Source organism: Microchirus variegatus, assembly GCF_963457635.1.
Source record: "Microchirus variegatus genome assembly, chromosome: 22".
Taxonomy (NCBI): Eukaryota; Metazoa; Chordata; class Actinopteri; order Pleuronectiformes; family Soleidae; genus Microchirus; species Microchirus variegatus.
In genome coordinates, this window is record NC_139823.1 from 1462386 (window position 1) to 1479524 (window position 17139).

At 41.4% G+C, this 17139-nt stretch overlaps 1 protein-coding gene across 1 annotated transcript in view; it reads left to right on the forward strand.

The window, feature by feature from the left end:
- LOC310942923 (pleckstrin homology-like domain family B member 1) overlaps nt 1-17139 on the forward strand; it is a gene marked incomplete at its 5' end in the record, with an annotated part of 48730 nt that overhangs the window by 9062 nt on the left and 22529 nt on the right. The window contains 13 exons of the mRNA XM_083908392.1: nt 1234-1359; nt 2585-3501; nt 5839-6075; nt 6180-6311; nt 6444-6581; nt 7142-7270; nt 8592-8747; nt 13399-13509; nt 13597-13689; nt 13789-13914; nt 14146-14268; nt 14397-14552; nt 15759-15899. Of these exons, the coding sequence (XP_083764518.1) occupies nt 1234-1359; nt 2585-3501; nt 5839-6075; nt 6180-6311; nt 6444-6581; nt 7142-7270; nt 8592-8747; nt 13399-13509; nt 13597-13689; nt 13789-13914; nt 14146-14268; nt 14397-14552; nt 15759-15899 (2585 nt within the window). The remainder of the gene's footprint in view (nt 1-1233; nt 1360-2584; nt 3502-5838; nt 6076-6179; nt 6312-6443; nt 6582-7141; nt 7271-8591; nt 8748-13398; nt 13510-13596; nt 13690-13788; nt 13915-14145; nt 14269-14396; nt 14553-15758; nt 15900-17139) is intronic.

A 17139-nucleotide genomic window follows, 5' to 3' on the forward strand; every position in this document is an offset into this window, starting at 1 on the left:
CACTCTTTATAGAACTTCCCTTGTCCCGTATCCCATATACTGAGGTCAAAATGCAGGGCTGCCAACTTCTGAGAAAACCTTGGAGTGAGACATCGTGGCATGCGGGGCAAATGTGTGGCTGTCCCAGTCAAGGTTACCACCACACACCCAATATATTTATTTATAGAAATATTTTATGCAGTCCAAGCTTATTGATGCTTTATACAATATGCTTTATGTGTTATTAATGCTTAATACTCATAATGCTTTATACAATAATAATAATAATAATAACATGGTAAATAATGTTGACACCCTGGGAGCTGGTGGATTCAATCCTACGACCACTCTGACACAAGTCCACCCACTTGACCACTGGGCTACCACTGTTGTTCTTTTGTAATAGGTGTGAAGATTTAACGATTAGATTAGAAAGAGAATAAAAGACGCAAAAAACGCAGTTGATTGTTGGATCATGGGTGTGGTGTGTGTCATTACCTGACCTGTACCGGAGACTCGACCCGTTCTGCGCATGTGCTTGGCTGAATTCCTAGAACCATTGACGCTCGGACACCACTCTTGCAGCACAGTCCAGAATGATGCAACTGATCGTATCTGAACATGAAAATGATCAACATGAATAACATGAATTCAGCAGGAACGTGTACAGATATTTACAGATATGTAAAGATCCATCCATCCATTATCTACCGCTTTATTGTGGTCATAGGGCGATAGGCGGAATCACAGGGCCACATATAGGGACACATGTTTACTGAGATACTGAGACATGTTTTTTTTTAATGCAACTCTCGTTCAGACTCATTCCTTTTCAATCAATCAATCAATCAATCTTTATTTATATAGCCCACAGTTTACAAAACATAGTTTGTCTCACAGGACTTCATAGGGTTGGTAACATCCTCTGTCCTTAGACCTTCGACCAGGGTAAGGAAAAACTACCAGGGAAAAAACCCTTGTAACAGGGAAAAGGGTAGAAACCTTAGGGAGAACCACAGGTGAGGGATCCACTCCCTGGACTTTACTGTTGCTATTTATTTAGAGTACATACAGAGTAAAACAAAATGACCAACTACAGTCATATGCACAAATGGCTGATTCTTCGTAAAAATGTAGTGGAAATAGTTGACTATTTGAAGTTAGAGCTTTTCAGTTATGGTGGTGTGAACATTTTTCTCTGAAAATAATAACCAGGTAAAGCGTCACTGAGCTCATGGTCTACTCTTCCAACAGGGTGCATTTTGTGTTTTGGCAAGTCAGCCTTTTTCCGCTTTAACCATCCAGAAGAGGCCATAAGGATGAAGAGCATGCTGCCTGGAGGAAGCCAGGAACTACTTTCTACAAAAACTATGCCTACTGGTAAAGAACCTGCTTTTATTTATGTTTTTATTTACAATTAAACAACAACTAAACCCGAGACTAACCTGTGATACAGAAATATGCTGGCCATTGACAACTGTGAAGGCTGCACAGCTTCCTCAGCTGCTATTCAAAGCAGAGTTCAGGCTGATTGTTTCACAAACTCTTAAAAGCACTTTACATTTCCTTCTACCTTTGTGTAAAAACTGAAAAGTTGCTTGAGCACCCTCTAATCCTAGTTTCCTTTGGCTTGCTCGCAGAGAATGTGCTGCTGTTTTTCTTTTACTCAACAACATATCTTGATCAGATTTTGTTTCAAAAATATGTTTTAAATAATGCGTATGCTCACGAATACTGAGAGGACATGATGAAAGATAGCTGTAGACACTTGATTGGTTAAATGTTTTCATTCACCAACTGAATGACTTTTTCTGCTCCTCAAATGTGTCAACAGCTCTTGCTTTCATATCTCCAGCTCATCTGAGCCTTAAGCTTACTAGTTATTATTATCCTTAACGTGAAGCAGAAATAGCTTGTTGAAAACTAATTATCTGTGGCCTACATTATGATCTAGTTAAATCTGTCATTTTGGCTGTGACCCTTTTGTGACAAAGGGTTGTTTCCTCTTTGCAACCAGATTTTGGATGATTACAGTTCTGATGTTATGTAATTGTGGTAAGTGTTTCTTTTTGCTGGGAATGATATTTAGAAACCATTCTCCTCTGACCTTATTGGTTTGGCTGTCAGAGTCTGAAAAGTACAGCAAGAGGCACCACACCCTGCCCAGTGTGTGGGCCACTCTTTCCGGACCGGCCCTGATTTCATCTACTCTGAATGAGGTACAGGGCTGCTGCTTTTATATTTAGCAGCTCCAGATCCCTGTAGGATTAAAACACAAGAGAGGAGCAAAACATCACAGTTGCCATATTTGGTTCCTATAGACATCATTGGTATCAGCAAAATTTTTATTACCATCAGTTAGAGCAACAGTATGTATAATTCTCCTTTTATGGGTGATTATTTTTGTCCCTCACCTGACGTTTGGTGTACGGTGTTCCACTGTGTTTGTTTATGTGTGTCTTTAAAAATGCCTTCTTGACTGTGTGTGTGTGTGTGTGTGTGTGTGTGTGTGTGTGTGTGTGTGTGAGAGAACAAGAGAGAGAGACCTTCTTGTTTGTCGAAACAGGAATGCTCATGCACAAGTGTTTCTGTCAATCTTTCACAGACTCGCATGGTGTCAACGGAAACTATCAATCTTTTTCAAGCAACACTAATCCTAAAATCAACAACACTGCAAAGAGCCTCCAGGACTCCTTGATGCTAAAAGCGTCATCATCATTAGGATCTGGGATACAGCCTGTTCCTCAGCCCTCTCCTCCAAACATGCTTAATGGAAGAAACAGCTCCATGAAAGAGGACTCAGTTTTTGAAAACAGCAGCTACAGCAGCTCTTGGGACCAGAACTTTACCAACAAAACCCCTCCTGTACCTTTCCGGTCTACTCAGACTCCTGTCCCCTCACTGTCTCTTGTCTCAAGCAGTCGTAGCAGTGGACAAAAAGCCCCGGAGAGCCCAAACCTGCTTAGAAACTTATGGTCAAGCCCCACACCACCTAGTACAGTGTCAGGACAGGGCACAGAACATTTGAGCCAAATTCATAAATCATCATCAGTGAGAGAGCAGGGTCAGTATGTATCAGAAACAGACGTCCCTCAATGGCTCAAAACCAGGGCACTGCTTGGGACCACCAGCCTGAGAGAACTTCCTCCTCTCTGCAGAGGGACTTCAGGATCACAGCGCTCGACTTCCTCACAAGGCCTCACTGCCAAGACTGTCCCTGAGAGCCCACAGAGCCACCTTAAACTCACAGCAAAAGCAGAAGCTCTGTTGGCGACGTATGACCACACTCCACCACTCTCTGGACTGTCTCTTACGTCTCCACTTGCAAGCCACTGTAGCCAAAGAAAAAAGTCCTGTATGACAGTGACAGAATTCTCCACCAAACAACACAATCAGACTAAGCAATATACACGTGAACGTAAGAACAGCATCTCTGAGATTAGTGACAATGAGGACGAGCTGCTGGAATATCATCGCTGGCAGAGAGAGGAGAGGCTACGAGAGCAGGAAATGGAAAAACTGGTGAGTGATCAGCCAAGCCTCTGGTGGCCTCTTTTGGTCATGTTAGCAAGTGCAAGTGTGGAAGCACAGACAGACAGAGCCACTAAAAACAATACTTCACTCCCACTCTGTGGGGTGAAGTAATAATTTCAGCATAATTCATTCACAACAGATTCTTATAAAAGACTCACCTCGTGAAATGTGTTTGCTTGAGAATGTGTGACATGATGAGAGGAGACAACAAAGCAACAACAATGGACCATGTTAAATATCCTTCAGCAAATTCTATGAGTGCGATGGAGAGAGTGTTAGCTAACCTTGACCTTGTCCAGGAGAAATGTATCTACAATATTGCAGTCTGGTGTCAGCTTTCTCTTTACTTTATTTTAACATTCCACTGCAAGCCCTCATGCTTTTTTAGATCCAGTATCATTTTACTGCTGGGATGACAGACACTGTATCTGCATCTTGTCCAATTATCCTAACACACGCTTCATTCTCATCTCCTGTGGTGCATTTCTGACATCATCAGCATATTTTGCCCATGTAACACAGACTGGACATCCTTCCATAAGTCTTAAAGTCCAGAGCAGAAGGTGTGGCTGCTTATTGCTCAACACTATATTAACCAAAAGGACAAAGAGCATTTACTTTCAAAGCTGCTGCCGCCTGCCTGAAGGCTCTATAAACCAGATCATAGACCATACATTTGATATTCATCCACAGACACCCTACCATTATTTAGCCTTCTCCTCAACCTGCTGGTGACAGCTGACCTGGTGACTGACAGCTGACCACAGAGAGAGAGAGAAGAGAGGGTCATTCCCGAACGGCCGCCATGTGTCTACATACATACACCGACTATTTCAGGAACCAAGAGGTTTCTGGTAACAAATGAGAGTTGCAACACTGTGCCTCTTGTTGATTGGACTTCCAATCTACAATGCTGAGTCATCTGCTGATTATAAAGGTATTATGCTGCATGTGGTGTGAAATCCACCGACACATTCTGAGACATTAGAACTACATTCATTTCCTGGAGACTTAATCTCAATTTAACCATAACTGCTACTTATTTCAAACCCTAACCCCACCCTAACCATACAGCATATCTTCACCTTAAAACATAATGATTTATGTTGTGGGGACTTGAGTTAAGAGATGTATGTCCCCACAACATGAGTAATACATGTACCTGGAACACACACAGTGTGCTATGTTGTGTTAAGCTATTAGAACTTTAATAGATAAAATAATACATTACAATAATGCGATTATTGTTTGTGTATGTAGCATACCTGCAATCATTTGAAAAAATTAATTATAAAACTTTGTCAATAATAATTTCACCAAAACATTGATATCAGTTAACTGAGAAACTGAATCTGAGATACCAACCTATGTCCCTCTGACATTGATCACTCTTATTTTAAACTTTTTTTTTATTAAATTGAACAAACTCTACATAAATATATACAAACATTTTACGTACAAACAACAACAAAAACACATTTACTCACCATACTTGCTTATTCACATTTAGAATAAACTATTGTTACAGAATGTATGTAATAATTATATAATAGAATAAAGAATAATAATACATTTTAGGTCAAGAGGTCAAATTATACAAAATTCATCAGTACAATTATCTTTACTTCCAAAGATTGTTATTACTCTACTGTACACACACACAGACATATTTAATCAAGATAAATAACACATTTTAGAGATCTGTGCGTGGGCAAGAGACTTTGCAGCTGATAGCTGTCCTGGCAGCATATGAATGAATGGGTGTGAATGGCAAAATGGCATGTAGTAAAGCACTATATACTGACCATTTATCCATGGGTAAGATGATATATTTCATGAAAATAAAACAAGAATCTCCTTGCCTTTTAAGGGCTTTCATTAATTATTTGTAACACACAAACTTTGAAAGTTCACAATAACCCATTCCTTCCTGGAATGGGTTATTTTAACGAAGCAGGCCAAGCATGACCTGCTGTAAGTTGAAGCAGGCACTGATGATTGTAAATGATTAGTGCAGGAATTGCTACTTATTCTTTTTGCGTTTGTTTTTCTTGCCTTGTGTCCTGTGTGTACATTGAATTTCACACTCTCCGCAGTCTGTCTAAGTACGTGTTCATAAACAAGTCAAGCTCTCATGTGTTTTGACTATGAAAATCCTGAACGATATCAGCCTCAGCCCTCCTGCTCTCAGGTTACAGTTGTCCAGTGCCAATGCCAGAGGGACAGCTGCCTAAATGGGCCAATGTCACACAAGAACATTTGAGGCTGATCTGCAATATGAGCTATAATGTAGGACAGCATGCTTACATCTCACATGTCTTATAGGAGCAACAGAGGCTGGACAACATCCTGACTTTGTGTGCAGAGTATAATCAAGAAGGCAGTTCTGTGGAGCTGACTGAGGTGGTGAGGAGGGGGCTGCTGGGGCGTGCTGCAGGATCCTGCTCACACACAGCAGAGGGGATGTCCCTTCAGAGTGTAGACAGTCTGCAGTGGGTGAGACAGAATGATGAGGACACCCAGAGAGAGGAGTCCAGCAGCACAGAGAGCACACATCAGGAGGTAATGAACGTATCCATCATTCAGGGGTGAGAATTACTGCATGTTAATTGTGTATCTCTTTGAAAAGGAATCAGACAAAGTATTGTTTCTTAATCTGCTGTCAGTGCGATGAGCTGTTGTCTGGACATGAGCAGGTCTACCTGCAGGAGGAGAGGAACAGGATCTTAGCCAGGGTTGATGACTTAAAGCACAGAGTCAGTGATTTGGAGCAGCGGGTACAAGAGACCAAACACGAGGTCAGAAGACACACAACACACACAAAGTGCTACATGCTTAGATCAACTCACCCTCATAGTTAGATGAGAGAAAGGTGTTCAGCATGTTAGCTCAGAGTGGTATGCAGACTCTGACTCCATGTCTGTCTGTAGGCGGAAATGGAACAAGCCCTGCTGCAGACAGAGAGGCAGGCAGAGCAGGAACAGGTGGAGGCTGAAAATGAAACCATCTCTCAGCTGCAGTTACAACTCAACCAGCTGGACAAGGCCATCCAGAAAGAGAAGGATGGGGTAAGCAAGAATGATACTGTAAATCCTGCAACATTCTTCCTGCCTGTTCACTTTCTGGAACTGGACAGTTTGCACACGAATGTTGACGATGTCCTTCTGTATCTGTGCATGAATATAGTCAAACCCATGTCTTCTTGAATGTGTGGTCTAGGTATTCAGTGCCTGTTATTTTCCACTGACTTGCAATGGTTGTCTAGTATTGAGCACCAATTGTTCTTACTCTGCAGTGTCCTACAGTTCTTGTGTTAAAAAGGACAAACACAACAACTGGAATCTTGCTCATATGTGTTTAGTTGGCTGTATCAAGCACTAAAATTGAATTAATTTGTACATACACATCCTTTTTTTCCTCTTGTCTAGGTGTCATTAAATTGTGTCATGACAGTAACTCTTAACACCCCTGCCAATCTTAACTCTGCCTCGTGCTCTAACACTTTAACCACCTTGGCTACATGGATTTAGGATGTCTGTGACACAGTTGTTGTTTTTTCCTCTGGGTTTTGTGTGTCTGGATGGGGACCCAATTGTGTATGTGAGAGTGTGTTTTCTATGTGTTTTAGGGAAGGGCTAATGTGTCAGCTGAGCGGAAGGTCCTGGAAAAGCAGAGGAATGAATACAATGAGCTGAAGAGGGAGTTTGATAAGTGCCCCTTGTCTCTAAGAGAACAGTTACAGGAGCAGCTCAGCAGGGTCAGTGTTCTCGTGCAGCCCATTGGCTGTCAACAGTACAGTGATATACCAAATACCACAGTCCTATATCACATAAACACACTTTAACTGTTTTGACTCATAAACCTGCAGATTGCATCTCTTCTTTCTGCTGTGGCCTGTAAAGAGATAGTATAGCTTTTTTGAAATGTGGTTGTATGAGGTCCTGACTGGATTGGATGAAGACATATCCTGAAAATGCTGTTTACAGAATTTATCTAAATTCCGAAGAAAAATATTGTTATAGTTTTGTTCAGTTTCTGTGTGGATAAGGCCTAAGACACAGATCCTCTTTCTCTCTCACTGAAAACATGGCTGCCAGTGGGAACACAAAGAAAAACAGGTTAAGTAATTTAACATGAGTCTCTCCTAGGAGAGTCTTAATGTTTCACATTAAATGTACACCTACTCAAAGTTCTGGTGTATACATTTTGTTGCCCCTTACAAGAATTCATAGCCATTTAGAAAACACTGCCTTACCATGACATACTCCCTAGTTGCAATAAGAATTCATCATTTTTAAAATCCTGAATTATCCCTTTAAACCTGTGATGTTCATTATGTCAATGCCATTAGCTTATGTCAATGCTTTTGCTTCCCTGGATGGTTGTTAGGAAGGTGAAGCAATGCTTGGATCCAAAATGCAAGAGACAGGAATCAGGATGAATGAATGACAGTGAGGCTTTAATGCTCCTCTGACAAAATGAAATAACAATCCATGAAAACAATGCACTGGTTCGTAACAAAAATAACAAAACCTATACTCAATTTAGCTTTAACAAATACTTGCGATCAGACTTGGAACAATGATTTCTCCGTGAAGCAACGCACTGACACTGACTGAGGGAGTTAAGGGAAGGTGTGTGAGGGTGGATGCAGTGCCAGTGCGACAGGAAGCGTGAGTGTTTACCAAAATAAAAGGGGAAAGTAAACCTAAACAAACATCAAAACATGACATGAACTAAAAACGTGACATAAAACACTAACTAAACAACTAAGCACGAACAGATATGCCTCCTGTGACAATGGTTGACCTGTTTTTTGTAATCGGTGTTATTGAATAATATTATTAACAGCTTTGCTCTAAAAATGTGCATGCTGCTTGCATTGGAAATTCAAGACACCCGTACTCTTTCATTGCTTGCAGACAGTATTGCCTAAATGAATCAAAATGTATACTTTGACTTCCTTATCTCTTTTTTGTCCTTGTATTAAGACTTTGCTAACACAGACAGTGGCAGGCATTGTCTTTTCAGGAGCTTTGTTAATTTCAAACAGACAATGTATATTTCTATACAAACAGAAAGCTGAAACACTGGAGTGGGGGACCAAGCAATTTGAAGAGCTGGAGTTCTGTCAGCTGGAGGTGGAGAGCAGTTTGGAGGAGAAGAAGGAGAAGCAGCGCTTGCAGTTTCTCCAACAGCGAGCCGAGTATCACTGCAGCATGGCCAAGAGGAAGGTGAGAATGCATGATAATAAACATATGGTAATATCATCTCTACACTGCCTTCGGTAGAAAAGATGGTCTCTCGAAAGATGGCCTCTCGAACTGATGGTTAAAAACGAGTCGAATGTGCTCACAGGCCCACAGGCGGCTGCAAACCTTGATTTGTATAGACCAAAGCTATCACCTCCACCACCCAGTGGGACAGGCGCTGCTTTGTGACAGGGATCCCGATATGAGGAGTAGCCCAGGAGACAAACAGTTGATCACTCCTCCTGAAAGCCTTTGTCCTTTCCATGTAAGTGCGCACAGCACGAACTGGACACAACACATGTGACCGCCCACATGGTGAGGTAGGAAAACCAAGATCAAGAACAAGATCAATAGGTGATCTGATGGTTAAAAACCTTTATTTAACCTTGCATGTGAACACACCGTAAGAGCTACAATGTAAACACAAAATACAAAACAATTAGCAACTTTTAACAGCATGTTTTTAGTTACCTTTAACCTTTTACGATATTTATAACCTTAAATGAATTGCCTTAAACTATTAACCTTTTGCAATCTCTAACTTGAGTGCTATAAACATATAATTCTTATGTATTTACAAACCCTTTCAACGTTGTCCCTTTTAACCATATATCTGTACAATAAATAAATTGCCTTTCACTTCACATAACAATTAACTTAAACCTTGAAATCAATGTGCTAAACATGACTTTACTGAAACGCAATAGCTCACTCTAGTGGGTGAAAACGTTATCATTACACAAAGCAGATAAAGTCTGTGAAAAGTAGATAAACACACATTTAACTTAACAAACTCGATACCAACCATGTTCCCTTATCAACCGGGTGCTGATGAACCTTAAGCAACCAAAAAACTAAACGTTTAATTTAATTTAATTTAATTTAATTTAATTTAATTTAATTTAATTTAATTTAATTTAATTTAATTTAATTTAATTTAATTTAATTTAATTCAATTTAACCTTGTACAGAGCATGTGTTTCTTGCCATCAACTTTTGCGGTATTTCCCTGAGTTAGGACAGTTACTTCCGCTTTACGACACTTTGCAAGTTGCATTATTGTTTCAAAATAAAATAAACACTTATAACCATGACAAAAATGAACTTCAATCAAGGTCATTTACACTGTGCATTTTAGAAATAATTATAAGGTTTTAATGATCACTTTCATCAAGCTCATATGAAAATTGATCAGCAGGCAGCATTAGGTCCTCAGGTGGGGCCTTTCTTGTCTGTTGATAGGTCTGAATGGGCTGTTTATCCACACAGAACTGGCATTTTGGGAGCAGTGAAATACTATTTTTTGGGGGTCTCATAGTGGGAAGATCTCAAAATGCAATCCTTGTGTTAATGTGTATACAACATATGCATTACTTTGGGCAAATGGTGATGCCATAGTTCCACCTATCTTGCGCTTTGCATTCACTGTCACTATCATTGTTGTCATCTTTCTGTTCTTGTGTGTGGAGAATATTTGATTTATTTACTTTAGTATAACTTCTATTTTCTTTCCTTGGTCATCCCAGCACTTCATTCTGTTTCTGTGATTTTATACATTGAAATGTATATGTATTCACATAAAGCTTGCGTGCTGTTTGTACCCAGCATGCAAGCTTTTTACTCATGCTCAACATCTCCTCCTTTTTTGGTGTATTTCTGAACAACCAGCCCAAGGGGAAAAAAAAGGACTTCATTTTATGTTGTCCCTTTAACTTTTTACATTGTGTTTTATTGCACTTATTACTTCTGATTAGTTTTTTCATTTATTTTGCTCTAATTTGTTTCTGCATGTTTTCTTTGTGCTTTTAAATTTAGCATCCAAGCACACACAGTCCATCCATCCAATAATCGACCACTTTATGCTCCACTGGAGGGTCACAGGGGGTGCTGTGCCGATCTCTGACATAGGGCGATACACCCTGGACAACTCGCCAGTCCATCGCAGGGCCACACATAGAGACAAACAACCATTCACTCACACTCTCATTCCTACGGTCAATTTAGACCAATTTACCTAATTCCCATATTGCATGTTTTTGGACTGTGGGAGGAAACCGGAGAACCCAGAGAAAACCCACACACACACGGGGAGAACATGGAAACTCTTTGCAGAAAGGCCCTTGTTCCAAGCGGAGCTCAAACTTGGGCTCACCTGGGCTTGGGCTCGAACCCAGGAACTTTGGGTCTTCTTGCTGCAAAGGCGAGATCGCTAACTTTAGGTGATTAACATAACCCCGGTTCTCTGAGTAATATGAGTGAGATGTCTCACTATGGGATGAAAGCCCCTGCTCCAGCATTAATCTCATTACTCCAATCCTTATTGGCTGGTGAACGTGTCCGTCTGCAACAGGTAGTCTCACCTACCAAAAATACTGTGTGCGGACGGGACCACGTCATTCAAGATAAGCACCTCTTCTCACTCGCCCAAGATGTCTGGTGAGACATCTCACTCATACTACTCAGAGAACTGGGGTTATGTTAATAACATAACGTTCTCTTTCATAATATCTCGTGAGATGTCTCACTATGGGATGTCATAGCTCCCGTATTGCCAGAAAAGCTTATCAAGCGTCCACCAACCCACAGGGAAATTACTCTGCTCTGCTCTACGAGGACAGTAAAACCGCTCGTGCCAACAGAGCGGAAACATCCAGTATATAGAAACGGACAAAAGTGAGAGGTGAATACCAACTCACCTCAGCACAAATGCCCTGAAAAGAAGCCCCCCTGAACAAGGCCCAGGATGCAGCCAAGCCCCGAGTCGAATGTGCTCACAGGCCCACAGGCGGCTGCAAACCTTGATTTGTATAGACCAAAGCTATCACCTCCACCACCCAGTGGGACAGGCGCTGCTTTGTGACAGGGATCCCGATATGAGGAGTAGCCCAGGAGACAAACAGTTGATCACTCCTCCTGAAAGCCTTTGTCCTTTCCATGTAAGTGCGCACAGCACGAACTGGACACAACACATGTGACCGCCCACATGGTGAGGTAGGAAAACCAAGATCAAGAACAAGATCAATAGGTGAACATGAACCAACCACCTTAGGCACAAAAGCCGGGTTGGGCTTCAAAATCATCCTCACATCGCCTGGGAAAAGTTGAGCACATGACGGATGCACTGAAAGTGCATGAATGTCACTAACTCGTTTAGCAGAAGCCAGAGCCAGCAGTAACACAGTCTTGAGAGACACGTGCTTCAAGTCTGCCTCCTCCAGTGGTTCAAACGGGGGCCCTTTAAGCTCCTTCAAAACCACATCCAGGTCCCATGGCGGTACCAGTGGTCTTGACATGGGAAGGAGCCTGCGTGCCCCCTTCATAAAACGGCAATCCAGCGGGTGCTGGCTCACAGTTTGCCCCCAAAACCACGTGACAGGCGGCGAGAGCCAGCAAGTACACTTTGATTGTGGAGAAGACTCCACTTACAGTCATATAGAGACCTAGTGGAGGAGGCTGAAGCACTTTGTATAGTGGAAATCACACGCTGTGAGTGTCCCACAGCTGATAGATTGAGCCACTCAGGGGCCAAGCCCACAGTGCCATGCGTTCTGGTGTGAGGGGTTTTAGCCTCTATTCCTAGCTGGTGCACAGGTACGGAGTCGAGGCAGTTAGCTGGTGTGCTAACCGTGAAAAACCGAGAAATTAATTGGCGTGTAAATACTCAGTGCTCAGAGCGCCATGGTGGGATGCCGAGCTGTACGGTTTGCTGGTGTGCTTAAGCTGGGTACTCGAATGCTGTGGTGGGGCGACGAGCTAGGCAGTTATCTGGTGTGATAACAGCAAGGACAGAGGATTAGCTGGTGTGCTAATGCTCGACAAAATCGATCTGGTGTGACCGACGAAGCAAATAAATCCAAGGCTACTAGCGCCCTGCGACAGAAGCTATAATAAGATCCGTCTGTGGACAGTTTAGCCAGTTAGCTATGGAAGTGAGATATACTCCGAGTGAGCAAAATGTTTGAATGACGTTGTACGGACTAAGTCCTAAACAAAGTCCAGTACTGGTTGCTGATACGGAGGATTTAGTTTCGTGCACCCATTGCGCTGGAACATAACGGAGGAGAGAGTTCAGTTGTGTTTACAATTGTCACGCAGGTTTATTTTCCTCCATATACCATTCAACGGCAAAAACATTAACATGTTACTAAAATAACAAACCAAATATCGCACCACATTAAATCATGAGCACATCACGTACACCAGGCACAGTCGAAAACTGTTTGCTTCCCAAAACAGCAACCCCCGTGTCTGGGTTTCACTAGGTTAAAAGCATAACTGGGCTGACCCGAGGTCAATTGAGCCACACAGTAATACAGCCCCCGAGTGGCATAGAGTAGAATTACATGAAATAATACAAAATGAATATGGCTCATATAGACGTGGTCCCGTCCGGAACACAGTATTTATGGTAGGTGGGACTACCTGTGTCAGACGGACACGTACACCAGCCGATCAGGTTTGGTGTAATGAGATTAATGCTTCTGAGGGCTGCAGCAGGGGCGTGCATCCCATAGTGAGACATCTCACAAGAAAGAGAACCACTACACCAAACGTGGGCCCAGCACACACAGTATTCTAATTTAATATTACTGTTGCTGTCGTTATTTTGTTGACATCTTGTTTTGACCTGCAGGAGAAGATGGCTGCTCTGGAAGCTCAAGCGCAGCAGTTGGGGTTACAGGCAACACAAGACTATGAAAGAATGGTTAAAGACAAGACACTGTGTCTGCAGCTTTTACAGAAGGTTAACTTCTCATAATTTACCCAGTCTCAGCCAGTAAGCCAGTATAACTTTGAGTGGAGTGACGAGTGAAACCTGTGTATGTTGCAGGAACAAAACAGGTTGTGTGCTCTGGAGAAGAGGTACCACACTTGGACAGGAGAGAGCGATTTCCCAAAGCCCTGCAACAGCAGCATGAAAGAGGTAAGCAGGAACATGTGAGACACATGACATAAACTGGAGAGAAATTAACTGCAAAAGTGGATTCAAACAAAACAGACCATGAATTAACTTTTTGAACAGGAATTGCTTCACATCAGCGAACCTGACCTTGTTTATGTGGATGAAGCTGATAGATCCAGTCCTTCCTCTGCCTCCTCCTTCTCTCATTTCCCTTCCCCTGCACTCTGTCCTGTTAGACTGCAAGAGGTACATTTCCACAAAATCCTATTTGAAACAATCCCTGACAGAGTTTTAATGATGATTGCTGTTTATGTAAATAAACTAGGCATGGTGGTGTTTCTTGCAGCCTTTCTGTATGAGAAATACATTAGCTGTGATGGTTTCATGTTTGATTCTTGAATCTTTGTATGACTTGCTTAAGCAGAGACTGTTCTTAACTTCTGCATTCTGATCCCTGTGTAATGGCTGTTGATGCAGGAGTACCTCAGGCTGTCTGATGTCTATAAGATGTATGGGAATGTTTGTATGCAGCCTCATTCTTCTTCCCCTGCTGCACTCCACTGCCTCCCCCTCGCTGTAGCTCCAGATCTTCCAAGCGAGGTACAGAGGCCTGCTTTCTGCCATACTGTCAATAATTCCTCTGACTTGTCCATGGACTATAGGACTGAAATCATATCAAAACAGTTCTACTTGTGACTTATTTCCCAATTGTGTGTGTGTGTGCGTAGGACTACATCACAGTCAGTCAGTTAAGTCAGCTTTTTGGGAGGAAGAGACTGAATCCCTCTTCTTCTGCCTCTATTCCATCATTCCCACATGCCTCTGAATCGGTCTTCTCCTGGCGCTCCACTGCATGTGATCCTTCCTCCTTTCTCTCTGCAAAGGTTTGTTTTTTACGGTTATATATATATATATATATATATATATATATATGTATGAGCAACATTACTATGAGGGGGCCTATAAGACATTATTAATTCTGGCACTCTCATATGCATATATTCTCCTTTCACAGATATACATTTTTTACTCTCATATACATACATTCTCCTTTCAAATACACATTATTTTCGCTCTCACAGAAGACATTCTCCTTTTACAGACATATATTTTTACTCTCACATACATACATTCTCCTTTCACATACAAACCTGTTTTACTCTCATATACATACATTCTCATTTCAAATACATATTTTCACACTCATATACATGCATCCTCCTTTCACATACATTTTTACTCTCATAATTGTTACACACACATTCATGTTTTACTTTCATATTCATACATTTTAACTCACACATTTTACTCTCACATTTCTATATTTCTAACTCACACACATTGTCACGCTGTGATTGGGTGACAAAGTTGAGATGAAAAGCAGGTTTTGCAGCAAGTCATTGCATCCCAATCACATCCCCTGATGCTATTTCTTCTGTTGAGTGGCAGAGGACATGCTCATTTGCACAAATAGCATCAGGGGATGTTAAAATATTTCTTAAAACTCCAATGGCTTGCTGCAAAGCCTGCGTCTCATCTTGACTTTGTCAGCCAATCACAGCGTGATACATTATCTGCCCCCGTTTTGACTATATATAGTATATTTACTATACTCCATCCTTTTCCACAATACCTCTCTCACAGACATATATTTTCTTCACACATGCATACATTTCCTTCTTATATACATATATTATTTAAAATTACTAATATTATGACTTCATGTGCATTAGATCAAGCAAGTATTAATGAGTGTGAGTTAGAAATATAGAAATATGAAAGTAAAATGTATGAATGTGTGAGTTAAAAATATATGAATATGAAAGTAAAACGTATGAATGTGTGGGCTAAAGATATACAATTATGAGAGTAAAAATGTATGTATGTGAAAAGAGAATGTTTATCTGTGAAAAGAGAATATATGTATGTGAGAGTGCCAGAATGAATAATGTCTTATACGGCCCCTCATACATTACTACCGAATTTCAAAAATTAAACTCTGATTCTCTCTTTCTCTCTGCCTGCTCGTCTCTGGTGCTGCTGCTGCTTTACTCCTTTACTGCTTTACTGGATGCTTTTCATCACCTCAGAGTCAGCCTGAGCTGAGCAGCAATGCAATGCCTCCTATTATTCTGGAGCGCTGGTACAAGGATATCATGGCTGCTGGAGAGCCTCACTTACGTCCTCCACCATTGCCTGCCAAGTCTTTTTCGACACGCAGACATGGGCAGGTAAAACACTCTATCACTCTTCCTGCTTCTGTGTTCTCTTTGTAGTTCTCTCCTCGGAATTAAAGGTGTGAAAGACTAGTTCAGATGAGTGTTATTCACTGTATAGTGGAGACAGAAGGCAAGGCAGTATGATTAAAACAAGGTTTTATGTGAAAGACAGGAAACGCTAAATTACAGGTTGATACATCTAAAAGACGTGTAATAATCTCCCTTTTGTTGGTAATTTGGTTGGGCCAGATAGTTTGGGGGTGTTTTGAGGCAGGGGTTTGGAGGTCTTTATAAAAGAGATAGCTCTTTTCTGGATGTTGATTAGGAGGGGGAACTGGCCTAGTTCAGCTCTGCATGCATTATTAGGTGTTTTTCTCTGGACTCTAGTAATGTATTTACAAAATTCAGTGTGGAAAGTTTCAATTTGATGCTTGTCCCATTTAGGAAAAATCCTTGTTTATTCATGAACCCCATATTTCACTATCATATAATTTGTGAGATTGGGATTAGAATATTGATTTTAGTGGATTTTCGTATTGCCCTAAATGTCCGTCTTGCTTTTTCTCTAAACTCATTTATTGCTGCATGTAGGTTCCCTGTAGAGGTAATTTTTAATCCTAGGTATGTGTATGTGTTTGTATGCGCTATGGTGGTTGGGCCCAGCGTGAACTGGGGTCTGTTTCCTTCACGCTGGGGCCTTTTCTCAAACACCGTGATCTTAGTTTTCTTCATGTTGACTGTCAGGGCCCAGTTAAAGTGAAAGTTCGGAATTTTGGACATAAGACCTATTTTCCAACTCAGCCGGTGTGATGGAGACGTCTGGAGACATTTTCAAGAAATTTCATTCAGTTCTTCTAGTTGCCGAGTTCGCTGATGCTATGGCTAGCGCAAGTCAATGATACAAGTTAGCATGGCATTAAAAACACTCATACCGACTCCACAGTGCACCCGAGGCAAATCGATTGTAACGGCAGACTATCGATGTACATATCTGTGTTGATAGAATGTTTGAAATAAAACCAACCTTGCAATTTGAAGGATTTATGTCTCAGCAGCAGCAGCAGCGCGTCATACTTCCGGCAGCGGCAGACTGATTCCGATGCTGGAAGTATAGTGCTGAGAAAGTAGTCCCTCAAAAATTCATGCGATGCGACTTTAGTTTTGTTTCAAATATTATTCTATCAACACAGATATGTACATTGATAGTCTGCCGTTACAATTGATTTGCCTCAGGTGTACTGTGGAGACGGTA